The 16,290-nt window shown below is 53.7% G+C and overlaps 1 protein-coding gene and 1 long non-coding RNA gene across 2 annotated transcripts; one reads left to right on the top strand and one right to left on the bottom strand.

Annotated features, from left to right (window-relative positions):
- Positions 1-3,588: 3,588 nt before the first annotated feature.
- On the bottom strand, positions 3,589-12,538 carry KIAA0040 (KIAA0040 ortholog). The gene is made up of 2 exons (XM_050307150.1): positions 12,517-12,538; positions 3,589-6,784 (listed from the first exon to the last, which is right to left on the bottom strand). Exon 2 carries the CDS (start codon positions 6,682-6,684, stop codon positions 6,346-6,348), a length of 339 nt encoding a protein of 112 aa, XP_050163107.1. The 5' UTR covers positions 6,685-6,784; positions 12,517-12,538; the 3' UTR covers positions 3,589-6,345.
- LOC126635700 (uncharacterized) lies at positions 10,546-15,060 on the top strand. The gene is made up of 3 exons (XR_007627766.1): positions 10,546-10,591; positions 11,414-11,853; positions 14,969-15,060. It is a non-coding gene; the product is annotated as an uncharacterized LOC126635700 (long non-coding RNA).
- Positions 15,061-16,290: the final 1,230 nt, after the last annotated feature.

Below are 16,290 nucleotides of genomic sequence, written 5' to 3'. Positions count from 1 at the left end.
TGCTTGATCCAATATATGCAACTGTGATGAACTTTACGTAAAACAAGCTTTAACATGTACTGTTCCTTCTGAAACTCAGGCTGCAGACTCCATTCCGTCCTTCTCTGGTGCCATCCACTTCAGACTTCAAAAAATTAAATTTGAACCCACTAACAAATAATAGCCCCTAAAATTTACATTGGAGAGAGCTTTCCTGAGACTATTCCCTCTCCCTTTCTTGATCTGTGGTTCCCCATGTTATATCTGGGGACATTCCCTACTCTTTACAGAGAGGGTGATCAGGCATTGGAACGGCCTGCCCAGAGAGGTGGTGGATTCACCATCCCTGGAAGTTTTTAAAAAGAGATTGGACATGGCCCTTAGTGCCATGATATAGTAATTGGAGTTGGATCAGGGGTTGGACTTGATGATCTTGGAGGTCTTTTCCAACCCAATCTATTCTATGATTCTATGATTCTATGATTCTATGATTCTTCCTGCAGAGCTGGGTTTTGGGAAATGTTGCCAGGCTGCTGGCAAAGCTCGTTAACCCAGGCAAATTCTGTAGACTGGGTCCTTCAACCTGCAGTATTGCATCTCTCCAGGTTAAAATCCTGCTATTTTGCTTGTGTCTTCTTGTCTCTTGTGGCCCAAATGAAAACCTGAGGAGCTGTGCAGTTAAGTTGATGTTCAGGGTGAGTGTAAGGGCTACTCTCTTCCAAGCTGTGCTCACCATCCCAAACCTGTCTCTCCCTTCTGCTTGCCTAAGAGGCTGCTTACAGACCATGAACAAAATTCTCTATGTGACTGTTCCATCTGCTGCCTTCTGCTTTTTCATTAGCAGCGTGGCAGGTAGTGATGCTGAAATGATAACGCTTGTCCTCCACCTCTAAAATGAGCATCTCTTGGAGCTAAACTGATCCTGCACGCTTTCCCTTGAGCCTCAGTGCATGGTTTCACGTTTGGCTGCTTTTTTGTTTTAACTCAGTCATAAAGGTGAGGTTTATTTTCTTTCCCTGGGCAGATATTAAAATTCTGGACCACCAGCTCCAGGCAGGGAAGAAGGATGAACTCACCAAATGCTGCTTGCCCAAAGGCTTCCTTGTCTGAACACATTGGAACGTGGCTGTCCTATGTCTTAATGGCCTTTTCTATCCCAGTGCTAAGCTGAGTAATTAATTTTAGAGAATCCTTCCCAGACTTTGGAGGAAATAATAAAATTGCAAATAAAGGGGGTCTTAAAATATTTCTGTCTTCTTTGCTAAGGGTGGTAGAATTGTTTTTCCTCCCATTTAAACGAAGCATTTTGTATGGAGAGAGAGCATTACCCAGTCCCAGAGTGGGGCTCTGCAAATTGGGTCTTTGGGGTCTGCTCCAAAACAGGGAGGGGCACTGTGTGATCTCTTGGTGACCTGACTCTGTGAAGCACAGCTGATCTGTGCTTGCTGGGACCTGGCTGAGGAGAGTGAGCCAGAGGGTTGTCTCCCAAAGGTGAGAAAAGAATTCTTCACAGAACTTTCAGGGCTGTGGCTCTTGTGTGGGTGGGCAGGCAGAGACTCATCGGAGCTGTGTTGGGATATCCAAGCCCTGGACTGGGGGAAGGAGGAGACTGATCGTGAGAGGAGAGGGAAGGGAAATTGCACTTGAAGTGTTTTGCAGGCTCTGTGCTAAGAGCACGGGAGAGGGACACAGGAAGGTGGTGAGGGCTCTTTACTGTGAAGTGCTTTCTCCCTGTTGCCCACTTGTCTGTAGGCAAGGACAGGTTTCAGTCTGTTCAGCTAAAGGACACAGTGAAGTCACCAGGAAGGAGACTGCGAGATTAGTCCTCCTCTCCCTTTCAAACAGCCCCTCTCAAAGTAAGTCTGTGCTCTCAAGGTGTGATTGTTCCCTGCAGCTCTTTCATGTGCAGGGACAAAATACAACCCCACCTGGAAGCATGGAATATTCTCTTAAACTGTATGGGCTTTGTACTTCAGAGCTAAAGGCAAATGAGACACCTTAGTTGCAGTTTCTGAGGAGGGTTTACTCATTGCTCCTGATTGATTATGCACCCTTCTTCCATCAGGAAGGGCCGTCAAAGGGGCGGCTGCTGGAATGCTATTGTGGGAAGTCAGTATTCCCAAACAGCCACAGGATGGCACCGTCTCTTCACTCTAGTGCAGGAAAAACTTCCCCGTATCCAGCTGGCGCCTTCGGAAAGACCTTTTTGGGGTTAACGAGTCTGTGTTACAGCCTGAGAGGCTGGGACTGCTCAGATAATGCAGCTTGTTTGCCTTAAGGAACTGGCTGTTCTGGTTTTGAGGCTCAGGCTGGTAGTAGTTGATGGCTAGTTCCATAAAAATGTCACATACTCTTACTACCCTTGTTTTGCTGCAATAACCGGCCTGGTGACTAATGCTGGAGGGCCAAAACATTCTTGAAACCTCTGCCTTGCTCTGAGATCGCTTAAATTTTATATACTGGTTTGCAACTCTCCCAGAGGCAGAAATTTGAATCCCATCATTGTGTTAATGAGGACTGTCCTGTTGCTGGGTCCTACCAGCCAGGACCCACGTATTGAGACATGTGTGGGGATGCTGCTGCATTTACCCAGGAGGAGGAGGGAGAGGATGCCTCTTCCCCTATGCTGTGATTCAGAGAGGAGACTCCAATGTCTTCCTGCACTGGGCACTTGCTTGGGAAGCAGTGGTGTTGCTTTTGGTTGCTGCTCTGTGCTGTGTTGGCTGAATAAAGTGGAACAGCCAGTGAAGATCCAGTTCTTTCCTCATAGAGGGATTTATTGAGCCTGTTGGGGTGACTTTTGCTTCCCCTCAATCTCTGGAGTGCTCCAGGATGCTGAACTTCACCTCAATCCTTGCATGTTTCTAACCTAGCATCTGGATTCTGTCCCTTCCCTCTGCAGCCCAGGCTACCCAAGAACACCTGGCCCTGAATCCTGTGTCTGACATCTGGAGAGAAGCAAAGTGTGCACTGCTCCCTCCTCCCCCCCCAAGTGTGCCTCTGCCATTTCTAGCTGCTCCTTGCTGTGGTCCTGCACGCCTCTTACACCCCTCTGGAAGGTGCAGCTTGGTGCCTCATCCAGGTGAGAAGCAGGTTTTTAATTTGCACCCTCAGTGGGGCAGGATTTGGAAAGGCTCTGCCCAGCAGAGCTGTGTGCCTGGTTCTGGGACTTGCCCAATACAGACAGCAAGCTGCAGACACTTTGTCTGATCAAAACCAACTGGGGTTAACCAGCCCATGCTGCTGATCCTCTCTGCAAGGAAGGAAAAAAACCCCTCTGCAGCCCACCTCCTGCACCACAAACACAGCTTTTCTTCTTCCCACTTTTTGCCCTTGGGTGGAGGAGCTTGGCTGTGCTCATTAACAAGGCAAGGCCACTCAGCTTGATTAAGCTGAGCTGTTTCTTTAAGGAAATGTCTCTGAGCTGCACAGCTGGCTGCAGGCAGAGACTGCACGGCCTCTGCCTGCTGAGCGCTCTCTCTCTCTCTTATCTACGGCCAGGACACAGATACAGGAAAGATCTCCCCACGAAAATAAACACGACCGAGAGACAGAGACACAGAGTTTGTTTGCAGTTTGAGAGCAATTTATTTTTAGTTAAAAAAAAAAAAATTGCACAAAACTCGTTTTGTTCCCCCCCCCCCGTTGCACGGACTTGTTTAGGCAACTCGAAGGCTGATACTGAAATGCAGTTGGGGGAGGCAGTGTGGAGGTGTCTGGAGTGGGGGCTGTACAGCAGTTTGTCTCCTGTGCACCTCTGGAGCCAGCCCCAGTGCTTTTTTTGGGGGGGAGGCTTGGACCATCGGCTGGTCAGATGGATCAGGTCAAGGTTGTATCCTGGTCCCTCCCTGCCCAGCCTGGCGGTGGTTTGAATGATCATTTTGGGGAGCTCTTGAAATTCAGACCTGGCTCTGAGCTCCCCAAAGCCTGGATCTGGAGATGTGTGTGATGTAACACGTTTTCTTGGCAGTTCTCTGGTTCTTGTAGGAATTGGTTGCCCTCGCCTGACATGTTACCTGCTATCCCTTCTGGAGAAGGAGCCCTGAAAAGCCCAGCACCTCCACACCAGGCAGGCTGTGCTCTGTTGGTGCTGGCTGCCTCCATGCCTCTGCTTGTTTGGGAAGCTTCTGGCCTCCCATGGTGTTTCCCTTTACTCTGAATTTTTTTTTCAGTTCCTCCAGGCAGCACCACCCTGCCTCCAGGGCTGCTCGTGCCTCCGGAGCGCAGCAGGAGCACCTGCATGGGCAGCGTTCCTGCCCACAGGAGGAGGCTGCTTTGGCCACCCGCTGAGCACGGAGGCAGGAGGGCCGGGAAAAGTACCTGGTTGGAGGAAAGGAGGAAGGGAAAAAGGAATGATATGAGTGCAGTGCTAATTCTCCAGGATTCTGGCTGGACTGGATGTTTGGGACAGAGACCAGAGCCATTCCCGTGTGTAATCCTAGGATTACATGTGGCAAATCCTAATTTTTTATACCATTATATGTTGCTTCCTGTTTTGGAGAAGAAAGGACTTGCTAATTTCAATGGTAATAAAGCAAGCTGGAAAACAAGGCACATATGGGGTCAATTTAAAGGGCTGTGTGAGGAGGAGGAGGAGGCTGTTCCCAGCAAAGCCACACTGCAGCCAAACCCCGTGACATGATGTGGCCATCCCGGCCCTGCCTGCGTCGGACAAAACAGGCTGTGCCGGGACCGGGTGGCACAAGCAGCCGCTTCCAGGCGGTGGCTCTGTCCCCCGGGCCAGGGGAAGGTGCCATCGCCCTTGCCTGGGCTGGAAGCGGTTGTGTCTGGCAGCCCACGTGGGTTTGGCTGCTTGTTCCCCAGATGTCTGGCTCTGCCTGGCAGCTCTGGTCTGCTCTAGCAGCTTAGGAACTGAAAGAAAACGGAAGGAAGGCATCCAGTGTACAGACAGGGCAAAAAAACCAGATGTGGTGAGGCTTCTTGTCACACACATTCATCTCTTGCTTGGCCAAACAAGCTGGGGGAGACAGAGATGGTGGAAGGGAGAGACAGAGGAGACTCCCAGCCCACGGGTGGGCACACAAGTCTAGGGGAGCAGTGACGAAACCAGAGCAGGGGTGAGAGCTGTGTGTGGTTCCATTGGCTGCTGTGCCTGGCTGAGCCACTGTCCCAAGGGACATGGGGATGGACAGGGGTGCAGGGTCCAGCTGTATGATGCATGATGGCTAAGGGATGACAGTGGGCATGGCTTTGCTTTGCTCCTACAACACATTCCAAAACCCAGAGCTGTCCAGCCTGACAGCTGTGGAGAAGCTTCCAGTGTGGCACACAGAGGTGCCCATGTGGCTCCAGCTCGTGGCTCTGAGTGGCACAAGGGCTGCAGGGAGAGGGGACGGCTGAGTGTGCCAGGAAAGCGTGTCTGCTGCTTCAATACCGCTTCGGTGTGCCCGGCCCTGATCCAGAGGGGTCTTTGGTCCTGCTCTTCTTTAGTAGTCATTCAATAAATAACTCTTAATGCCCATAGCTAAGCTTTTACACAGCCTCAGCTTGTGTTTCCACTCTTGCAGTAGCGTGGTGGGCTCTTTAATGGCAAGTTTGTAGAAAACAGTCTTTCAAGGAAGGGGTTTTTTTAAGTGCTGGTGCAAAAGGGCTGGTCTGGCAGCCTCCTCTCTCGTCCCTGCCTCTGGCCTGGGTGGCCAGGCAACCTTCTGCTGTGCTGCCTTAAGATGGTGTCGTGAGGTCTCTAAGGTCGGGCTGAGGGCATCTGGCTTCAGATGCTCTCAGGTGCCTTTGGTTTGGTAGCCAGGAAGGTGGCACATCTTTGAGCTGTGGGGTACCTTGGCTTTCTCTGCATCTCCAAAGCGAGCTGGGTTTGGACGGAGCCCAGGCAGCCAAGCTGTGCCATCTCCACGGCAGGGCCAGCAAACGAGGCGTGTCTGTGCCTGCCGCACTCGTGGCTGTCAGTGTTTGAGCAGGGGGAGCGTGCAGGTGGTCTTTGGGTGCTCGTTGTCCTGTGCACCCCTGTCTGTGCCACGGTGCCTCTGCTTGCATACGAGTGCAGAGGGAGAGCCTCCCCCCCGTTCCCTGGGTGCCAGCCCGGTGACTGTGCGCTGTGCTCGTGGCAGGAGGCACGTGTGGCCCAGTGGCAGGTCCCCCTTGCGTGCTCACCTGTCCTTTGCAGGGGTCTCTGCCCCTGGCCACGCTGTCATGGTGGGAGAGGAGGGGCCTGTATAACCTGTGCCCGACTGCCTTGCTCTCTGCTGGCCCTTCAGCACACTGGGCTCAGCCTCTGTAGAAAGTCACCACAAAGTGGCAGCAGCTTTGGCATCTCCCTGCCCCTCCTGGTGCACAGCTGTAAGGACTGGTGGCATCTCAGAGGAGAGGGCCTGAACACCCTCCTGTCTGCTAGATGGGCAGGGAGGGTCTCTTGTCCAGCAAGAGCAGCTTGGGCTGAGCAGAGATCCACAGGTCCTCTTCATCCTGCTTCTTATTCTTCTTCTTCTTTTTCTTCTTGTTCCTCTCGGCGTGCAGGTGCCCATTGCTGCTGGGGCCACCTTTCCTGGAGCCTTCTCTCCTCCGTCTGCAGAAGCAGCAGTGGCAGCAGATGAAGATGAAGGCAATGAGGACGACCAAGGGCAGTCCCAGCAGCACGGCCAGGCAGACAGTGTTGAAGATGCCTTCCTCGTGCTTGGTACGGATAAGTTCCAAGATGGAGTTAAAGAAAGAGCTGATCTTCTGCTGCATGTCGGCTCCTGAGTAGGCTGCTTGCTCTGCAAAGGTCCCTTGGGATACCTTCAGCTCCTGCAAGCGGCTCGTGGGCTCCACAAGCGTCCTGAGATGGTGCCTGCAGAGACAAGAAACTACATGGATCAGGTGTCTGCTCCCTCAGCAGTTTTCTCCATGGAGCTGCCAGCACAGCCTAAGCCTCAGCAGGGTAAGACGGATCTGGGGTCATGGGGGCCATATGGACTGTGCTGCCTGCCACGTCCCTTTGGGTTTCTCCATCTGAGAAACACAGCCTTCTACATCCTGGGATTCTTTTTTGGTGGTGGGGATGGACAAGGAGGGCTTTGGGCATCCCTTCTTGCCTTGACATCTGGCTGAGCACAAATCCTGCCCCTCTGCACTTACAACTCAGCCCTCGCTGAGCATCAACAGCACCGAGCTCTTACTGGCCCTTTGTAGGGTTTGTTTCTCAGCAGAGGAGATGTTGTCTGCAGGAGGAGCTTTGCTGTCTGGGAAGGGACTTGCCTGATCCAGGCAAGGGACCACTGTGGAGAGCAGTGCTGCCACTGGAGCTGGGACTCCACATGTCACAGGTCTCCCCTTACCCCTGATCCATCCTGGGACAGGGTATCCTTGGACAGACTGTTTCTTGTGGGCTGGGATGGGCAGCATAGAGGCCCCGACACCCAGGGCACTGCCAGCAGGTTTGGGGTGGGAGCTGTGGTTAAACCACCTGGATTTTTGATGAGGACTATGGTCATGGGACTCACAGGCACTGCTCAGTGGGTGGACCCCAACGGGCTGCCTTCCTTGCACCCAGGGCTGGCCACAAAGGCGGCAGCAGGGGAGGATAAGGGTTGGCTGGGGATGGAGGAGCTGCCGTGCCTCACCTGGGAATTGCTCCAAGGGTTTGGGTAGGGCTGAGGAGCATTTCTGTGGCCTGACGTAAGGTTTTCCTCTTCCCTCAGGGAGGGAGAGGTGCTCCTGAGTGGCAGGGCTCCCAGGGAAGCCCTCCTCCAGGGGCAGGGAGCTGCTGCCTCTGCTCAGGCTTTCCTCCTCCCCTGGAGCCAGGCAAAGCTCCCAGGGGGGTCTGAGTAGGGCAGGGAGCTTTGTGCTGTGAGTCTGCAGTTCTGGTTCAACACAGGGGTCACAGAATTAGAGGCTGTACAGGTGAGGAGCTGGCAGGGGCACTATCAGGCTCTAACACCCTGTTTCACCCTCGCTCAGCATTTTACATCGGTGTCTTTGCCAGCTTTTGAGATTCAAGCCCCGTGGCCTCTTGAGGGAAAGCTGAAATCCCCATCTGCCCAAGAGGAGAAACTGAGGCACAGTCAAAGGAAAACCAGCACTTCCATAACAAAAACTTGAAAGGTACAGCCTGAAATCCAAAGGTGTCCCAGAGGGGTCGCTCCACTTGTCCCTGTGACACCAGCTCCTCAGCAGCTCTCACAGAGCTTGGGGACCCTGGGGAGGGGACAGGGGGACCCAGGCTGGGGCTGCTTCCAGCTAAATCCTCCTTGCCCTTCCTTGCACTGCCCTTCCTTGCTTTGCATCCCATTTGTTCCTGCTGTGGCACCTGCTAAGGGATGCTCTCTTGCATGGAGCATTTTGGGATCCTCCAGTTCACCCAGCCAGCACATGCACCGTGCATCCTCCCCTTCGCTCTGCAATTACACCACGAACTAACGAACTACCAAGCCACCAGCCTCGCCCAAAAAAGGAACCACCAGTCCCACCCAGCCCTAACTACAACCCTCGTGCTGCTGCTGAGGCAGGCAGGAGATGCTGAGCAGCCTCCAGAAAGGTGTCTCCCCAGGGAAAACCTCCCTTTGGAAACGCTGTCCTGGGAGCTACAAAGCTGTGCGGGGTCTTTTTTCACCGGTCACCCCTGGCTTCTAGTTTTTGGACCTGACTGCCAGGACCCCAAAAGATGAATCCCCCAGCAGGGACACTGAGCTCTCAATCTGGGATTCTAGAAGTGCTCAAATCCTGTTAAAAGTAAGGGGTTTATCCTCTGTGCCCCTCACAAAATCTATTGTTTTGTTCTGCACGAGATCGCAGCTGAGCTGGCCCCAATTAGCTGGTGGTTTCTTTTTTGAACATGAATTTCTGTGGGTGCCTTTTAAAAAAAACTCTCATTTGCGATTTACCAAATGAAATGCAGCGCTCTGGGAGGTGGTTTGGCCTTTGGCTGCAAGAAGTTTATTATTATTATTATTATTATTATTACTGCTGGATTTTTGTCCAGTCTGCTTGCATCTTCCAGTTTCCATTTGCTCGAAAAGGAATTTACATAAATATCTATATAAACACACATATAGAGTGAGGGTTTTTTGGAGGTAGGCAAGCAGAATGGCTTGCACTCAGAAAGGAGGGATGCTCTTGTGAGAGACAGAAGAGCCTTTTCCGCCCTGTTGCTGAGCAGCTTCCCAGCCTTGGGAAAGCAGCTGCTCCCCACATTCCCTCATGCCACTCAAGAGAGGACAGTAATATCATCACCATCCCCACCTGAGAAATCATGGGCTACCACTCAGAGACTCAAATCTGGCCCATCCTCTTCCTATCCCCTGCCTGGAGCCAGTGGGGGAGCATCCCAGATCTGCTTTTGCTCACAGGGGAGATAAGCAAGAGCCACCTCTTAAAGCTGCTCCCTGTCCTGACCTTCATCCTCTCCAAGGCTTTTTTTTTTTTGGGCAGCTCTAGTAAAGGTTAAACTGCAACACAAACAAACAGAGCAGCTTCTCCTCAGCCTGAATCATCCAAGTGGTGCAGGTTTGCCATTTATCCATAAATACCCTGACAGCTCGTTATCCAGGCAGGAATACTGGACGCCTACGATACACTTGACTCCAAAAAAGAAGTCAAAAAACCAAACAACCCCAAAACAACAACCGCCTTAATTTCAGACAAAACAGGATGTACAATTTTATTCCTGCGTTGGAGCTGCTTTATATTTATTGCCTCTAAGCTTCTGGGGAGGGAAAGAGGGCTGGAACTTCCTTTTAAACTTGTAATTAATTGTTTGCAGAGGAAAAAAAGAAAGCAAAAGCAAAAAAAAAAAAAAAAAAAGCAAAGGCCTTTGAAATGTTTCCACTTCAAAACCGGAGCTGAATGTAACGCAGAGGCTGTGGCTGTTTGTTCCTGGGAAGTGCCCAGCTGGGGACGTGTGGCCACCCTGGGCAAGCCCGGATGTGGCTGAGCATCCCTTGGAAGGGGAAGGTGGAGGTACCTGCCACCACCCTGAGCAAGCAGCGCCCAAATCCCAGGGGCCATCTCCCAGCAGGGCCGTGCAGTTGCTTTTCAAATGCTTTTTCTTTTTGGTGTGTGCATCGCTTTTTTGTTTTGTAGATGAAGGGATGTCTGTGTGCTAAATAAAGGGGTTCTTCATATTAAAAAAGGGGGAAAAAAAAAGAAGTGGTGAGGGGAAAGTGGAAAAACTGGTGTCTTTGGAGCCGACAGCTCCAAGGGCAGAGGAGTTACCCAAGGCCACCCATTGCCAGCTGAAAGCCCGAGTGCACAGTGAGGAGCTGCATTTAGGAAAAATCCGTGCTGCTGCTCAGTTTGGTGCAACAGCAACATCTCCCCTTAGAGAAGGGATGAACGGGGACAGCTGCATCCTCACTGTGGTCCAGGATGGGTGTGGACCGCCTGTCCAAAGCACATGGAGCTGCCACTGGGAGGCCAGCTGGTTTTTGGGTCAAGATATGGGCCAAAGAAACAGGGCCAGGGAGGCACTGGGAGACAGGGCTGTGTCTTGGGGAGGGCAGTGAAGCACCCTGCTAAATGAGCTCTTTGTTTTTGGGCAGCTGGTGCTGGCAGAGTCAGGGGAAAGCTGACATGGAAACTCGCTTGGGAACTCGTGTGGCCAGGGATGGACGGCTCCGCCTGACAGCAGCTCTGCATGGGGAGGCTCTGTGCCGCTTGTGTAAGTTTTAATCCAACACGAGGCCCTTTAATCCACGTTGGCTTCGAAAGAGCCAGTTTGCAAGGGTGGGGAACGTGTGCCACTCCTCCGGAGTTACGGGCGGCCGTGGGTGGAAAACAAGCGCCCTTTGAGGGCTGGTGTGCGATGGCACCGCAAACCGTCGGCGGTGCACAGGGCTCTCCTGGCTGAGGGGAGGGGTAAAGGCTGCCAGCCCCGGTGTGGGGAAACCAAAACAGAGGGGTTGCCTCGGCAATGCTGGCTTCTCCACATCCTGTGCGCTGCAGAGCGACCGCAACCGGGGATGGAGGTAGAGTTTGCAGAAAAGCTGCAGTTTGCTGGCAACTGCTACGCTGGGTCACCGTGGCAGAGGGGAGAGAGATGGAGGTGTTTTAGGACCTGATTTTGCTAGTTAAGTTCTTTAGGCTCAACCCTCAACAGGCTCTTAGGTCTGCATGACGTTCCCTCCAGCCTAACAAAGCTCAGCCTGCCCCTCTCAGCTGAGATGCTGCCTGGCTCAGGCAGGAATGGGGCTGCCCTAAGGTGCCCCCTGCACCCATGGTGAGAGCAGGGGCAGCTCCGGGGGACAACTGACAACTTGCTAAGTAGTGCAGAGCAGGAATCACGTTATTAAACACAACCATTTCCTTCTGTTGCTGGCTTTATGTCAGCTTTATACCGACTTTTCATGGCGCTGGCAGCTATGGGGCCGTCTGGGAGAGGCTAATTTCGCTGTCACAGCCTGTGAGCTCCCTGATACACCCAGCGGAGACACAGCTATGCTGTCACACGAGTGGCATCTATTTTTCCCACTTGCACCTGCAGACTTAAAGGAAAACTGGATGAAACCTGACACCGAGGGTGTGCAGTTTCCTTAGCAGGGATTGCACGTTGCTGTTTCGGAAATGGTGACTAAGAAGAGTTTTGCCGTCGGTCTCCCAGAGCCCGCAGCAGGCTACGGAGACCTTCCTCAATCGTAAAAAGCAAACACCGAAAGCCACCACCCAGCAAACACGAGCAGCGACAGCTTCGTCTCATTCCCACCACCATCAAACCTTCCTGCCAGGAGCCACACGTAGATTCTTTCATCCCCTAAAGGGAGCGATTTGGAAAACTACTGATATGAATGTTGGATAACAGGGTTAAAGTGAAACTATTTTGCAAGCCGCTGCCTGGAGCCCCCTCGTCATCACCGGCTGCACACGCACGGATTCCGCCGGCCCGGGATCCGGTGACTCTGGCCGTGAGACCAGCTCTGAGTTTAGGTGAGCGCCACTGTCACCCCCGACAGCGCCGGGAGCTCCTCTGAGCCGTCCCGGGCTCCTCCAAACCACGGCACAGGCAGTGCAGGCGGGCAGCAGCCCCCACCCGTGGCCCTCCCTGGGGTGGATCGCGTCGGGTTTTGGTCACAAGAGGCTCATGGAGCTGTCAGAAAACTTTTGGCTGCCCCATCCCCGGAAATGTATCAGGGCCAGGTTAGGCAGCAGGTTGGAGCAACCTGGTCTAGCAGAAGGTGTCCCTGTCCAGGGCAGGGGGGGTTGGAACTAGGTGGTCTTTTAAGGTCCCGTCCAACCCACACCGTTCTAGGATTCTGTGCTGTTCGAAATGTGTGGATGCAGCCTCAGCCCCTGGCTCCGGTGCCCCGAAGCCCCGGTGATGGGCAGGCCGCCCCTGACACTCATTCCCTGAGAACTGGTCGCTCCTCATCGCCAATTCCCCAGTGCCACCGTCCCCACCGCCTCTGCCCCGCTGCCCACCCCACTTCACCCCGCGAAGCAGATGATTTGTCCTTAAAAACTTATTTAAAAAAAAAAAAAAAAAAGAGAGGAAAGCCCTGGATCTGGGTAACACAAAGCCGAGGATAACGCCCCAGAGAAGCCCAGCCCTGGGACCCCCTTCCCCCCTCTCCCGGGTACCCCCCGACTCACCTCCGTGCCGCAGCCCCGTCCCGGCAGCAGCTCCGGAGGAAATGGGACGGCCCGGCCCGGCCCGCCCGCCCCTGGCCCGGCCCCGCCGCCCGCCCGGCCCCATCGGGGGCTGCCCCCCCGCCACGGCCCCGCGTGTCCCATCGCGGAACCCCAACACTGCGAGAGAGGGGGCGCTACCACGGCGCTGCCAGGCTGGGAGAGAGGCGGGGAGGGGGCACAAACCGGCCCCGAAGCTGCTGGGGAGAGGGAGGGAACCAAGCGTTTCCCTCGTTGGGCTTTGGTGCAGCGCAGGTTTTCACAGAAGTGTTTTCGGAGGACAGCAGGGAGGGTTGTGGGGTGGCGATAACTGCCTCTGTAATGGGGAGGACAGGGTTGAGCTCCAGCTCCCCAAGAGCGGTGACAGGAGTGCTACCCTGCACCCCATCCCCACTGCCACCCTGTGCCCTGTCACCACTGCCACCCTGTACCCCATCACTGCCACCCTGTGCCCCATCACCTCTGTCACCCTGCATCCTGTCACCACTGCCACCCTACCACCACCACTCTGAACCCTGTCACCACTGCCATCCTGCGTCACATCACTGCTGGCACCCTGCACTCTGTCACTGCCTCCTTGTAGCCTGTAACCACCTGCACCCTGCTACTGCCACCCTGAGCTGGTCACCACCACCCCACATGTTGTCAGCCCCACACTGCCCTGATATCCACTCTCCGTCCCTGGAAGGGGACACTGCAGCCAAGCAGGAGGCCAGGCAGGGGGGTAGTGGTGGCCTTGGCAGTGCTGGGTTGAGGGTTGGACTCGATGATCTCAGAGGGCTTTTCCGACCTAAATGATTCTATGATTCAATATCTTTAAACTGTGATCCTGGTTCCATTTGGATTTCTACCCCCACCCTTCACTTGCTGCCTTCTCTCCATCTCATTTCTTTGTTATCTCCATGTCGGGGATATCCAGGAATCACCAGATCTCATCTGCTCTCCAGTCCGGGGCTGAGCAGCCTCCATGCAGTGTTGTGGTGCTGACAGCTGGGCAAGCTGCGACTAGAAAAATGTTTTACTGGAATTTTTCTGGTTGGCTCGAATCCTTTTGGATTGCAAAACCCCCTACACTTGCCCTCCTTGCCCTCCTTCATGCTCCAGAGCCAGCAGCTTTGCTTTTCTGTCTCAGCCTTGGCGCCGACTCGTCAGGCTGGGGTAGCCAGGGCTGCTTGACCCTTCGAGGCTGCTGGAAAACAGCCCCATGTTCCCCCTGCTGGGCCTTGGCAGCACCAGGACCAATGCTGTGGTGGGAATAGGAGGGAAAAAGGACGGACAGGAGGGTGGAGGGATGGAGGCAAGTTGTCTGCCAGCCTGTGCTGCCCTCCCACCTGCTGCCTTCACCCTCCTGTTGGGGTCAGAGGAGTGAGAGACCCCCAGAAACACACACTGTAAGCTACAGCTTGTGCTAAGTGCCTCCTTGTGGCTTTTGGGAGGGTGTTTGTGTCCCGTGGGAAGCACCAAACCCTTTTTCCCTAAAGAACTGCTGCTTGTTAACGCCGTGAACTTTTCCCTTGGTTTGACGTTGCAGAATGAAGATCCCGGGGCTTTGCATTTTGTTTGTGGCTCATTGCATCCCAGCTTACCCCTCTCTGGCTCACCCCATCCTGTCCCCTCACCCTATCCCAGCTCACCCCATCCTGTCTCTCCCTGCCACCTCTCACCCCATCCCACCTCTTTCCCCTCACTGAGCTGCAGCCACTCCCTCATTTGCAGGTACCAAATCCTCCTATTCAAACCACCTTCCCAGAGGATCCAGGAGCCACCTGGGTGCTGACAGTCACCTGAGGGACACCTGGCCCCTGTACAGCACCAGATAGGATAACACCACCTCTGAACCCCCCCTTGTAGGATCACCTGGAAATATTTATTATCAGAGCTCTCCAAGGGCGAGCATGGCTGGAAACAGCAGGCTCGGGGTGCCCGTCCCTGGGGTTGGGGGTTGAAAGCCTTGTCTGTCCCCAGTGCCTGGGAGATTTGCTTTGTTCCCTGGGCAAACAGCCCTGCTGGGGCTCCAGCTTTCTTGTTACTAATTTAATTTGGCAGGGGCCTCACCGAGGGAGGAGCTGCCGGTCTGGGCACCTTCCCTGGATTTTTGGGGGCCCCTCTGAGCACGGTGCTTCAGCAGCCTCTTGGCTTCAGGCAGGAGCATTGTGGTGACGTGGCAGAGGTGGTGGGCACTGACAGTGCTGATGTCTTGGGATGCTGCTGCCTGTAGAGGAGAGTCTTGATGCCATCAAGGGTAGTGATACCATTAAACCGAGTTGGGAAGCACTGGGTAGACTTTAAGAAACACAGAATTAATGCAAGAATATACAAATATAATCAGTCAGACCACTGTCTAATCCAGCATGCTCTTCCCCATAACTGACCTCTAAAGGTCCCTTCCAACCCAAACTGTTCTATGATTGCACAGTGGTGCACAGGAGATGCTTTGAACGAATCTAAACACTGTTTGATGCTTGACCTTGCGGATGTCTTCTGCAGCGAGGAGTTCCACGGCTCCTTCCCACGTGGAGTGGATAAAAGGTACGTTTTTGGGGGGATTTTTGAACCTGCCACCTCCTAGTTTTGTTTGGCATGCAGCATATCTGGGCTCCAAGGAATAGTGCTTTGTTTCTCAGAAACTTTACTGGGCGGGAGGAAGCCGTGACTCAGGCGCTGATGAATCACTGCAGCTCCTGATTATGCGTCTCCCTGCTTGCTGGTGCCCCTCAAGCACAGGAACTCAGTGAGCCCATGCCAGGCCAGCTCCTGTCACATCACGGGCTGTCGCTCTGAGCCCAGGCCTGGGACCAGCCGAAAATCAAATCCCACCTCCAGCCCGTTTTCCATCCATCCTTCCCCAACTCCTTATTTCCATGTGAGATCAAAGCCTTTTCCATGCTGAAAAGCCCCCCTGATAATTTCCATTTCCTCCCAAGTTCCCTCAACCCCTAATTTAATTTGGAAAACACTACTCATTTTGCACTGAAAATAGAAACACTCTCTTGCTTCCCGCTTGTTTCATTGGATTCAGCTGATTTATTTACCAGTTTGCCCCATTACACAGCTGGGAGCCTTGAAAACACCCAGCTGGTACCCAGGGCCAGTTTATTTGGGCTTTTCTCGGCATGGTGGGGTGGGAGGAGAAGCAAAGTGACTACAGACATGATCACACCTTTCTTCCCAGCTGCTTCCTCCACTCGTGATTTCTGTTTGCAGACACCAGTCTGGCTTAAAGTAAGCAATGGAAAACTCTGCTCCCGGAGAAACATTCCTCTCATTTTTCCCCTATGCTTCTGCCTTTTCCCCTCCCTCTCCCCCTCCCACAAAAAAAGCCTGCAGTTTAAACACCAAAAATAACACACGCCTGGTCGTGGGCTGGATAAAAATAGCAGCTCTTGGTATTTACTTTAGCAGCAGCAATGGGTTTTCTGGCTTTGGAGGAGAATGGGGAGAAGGGATGGGAAGGGATGCAATGGGATGGTGACCCTTGGAGGTGGGGGGAGGACAAACACAAAGCTGGTATTTTGGGGACTGCTGCTTCATCCTCTCCTCTCCCTCGGTTGGTGCCTGCTGGGCTCTGTCCCCTCTGAGAAGGGGGGAGCTCTGGGGGTGGGTTGGGCTCAGGTGTCCCAATCCCACCTGGGCCCCACCTTGGGCTGGTTTGGGGCTGCCCTTAAGTGTTGGGGCTCGGTCCCAGGGAAGGAGTTATATGGAGAAATGCTGCTCTTAGGGGAAGTGCCTCAAAACCGG

This window comes from Myiozetetes cayanensis, unplaced genomic scaffold (genome assembly GCF_022539395.1).
Source record: "Myiozetetes cayanensis isolate MyiCay16 unplaced genomic scaffold, myiCay2020 scf12, whole genome shotgun sequence".
Classification (NCBI taxonomy): Eukaryota; Metazoa; Chordata; class Aves; order Passeriformes; family Tyrannidae; genus Myiozetetes; species Myiozetetes cayanensis.
The sequence above is the reverse complement of the archived record's forward strand: the minus strand, read 5'-3'. Positions and strand labels throughout refer to the sequence as shown.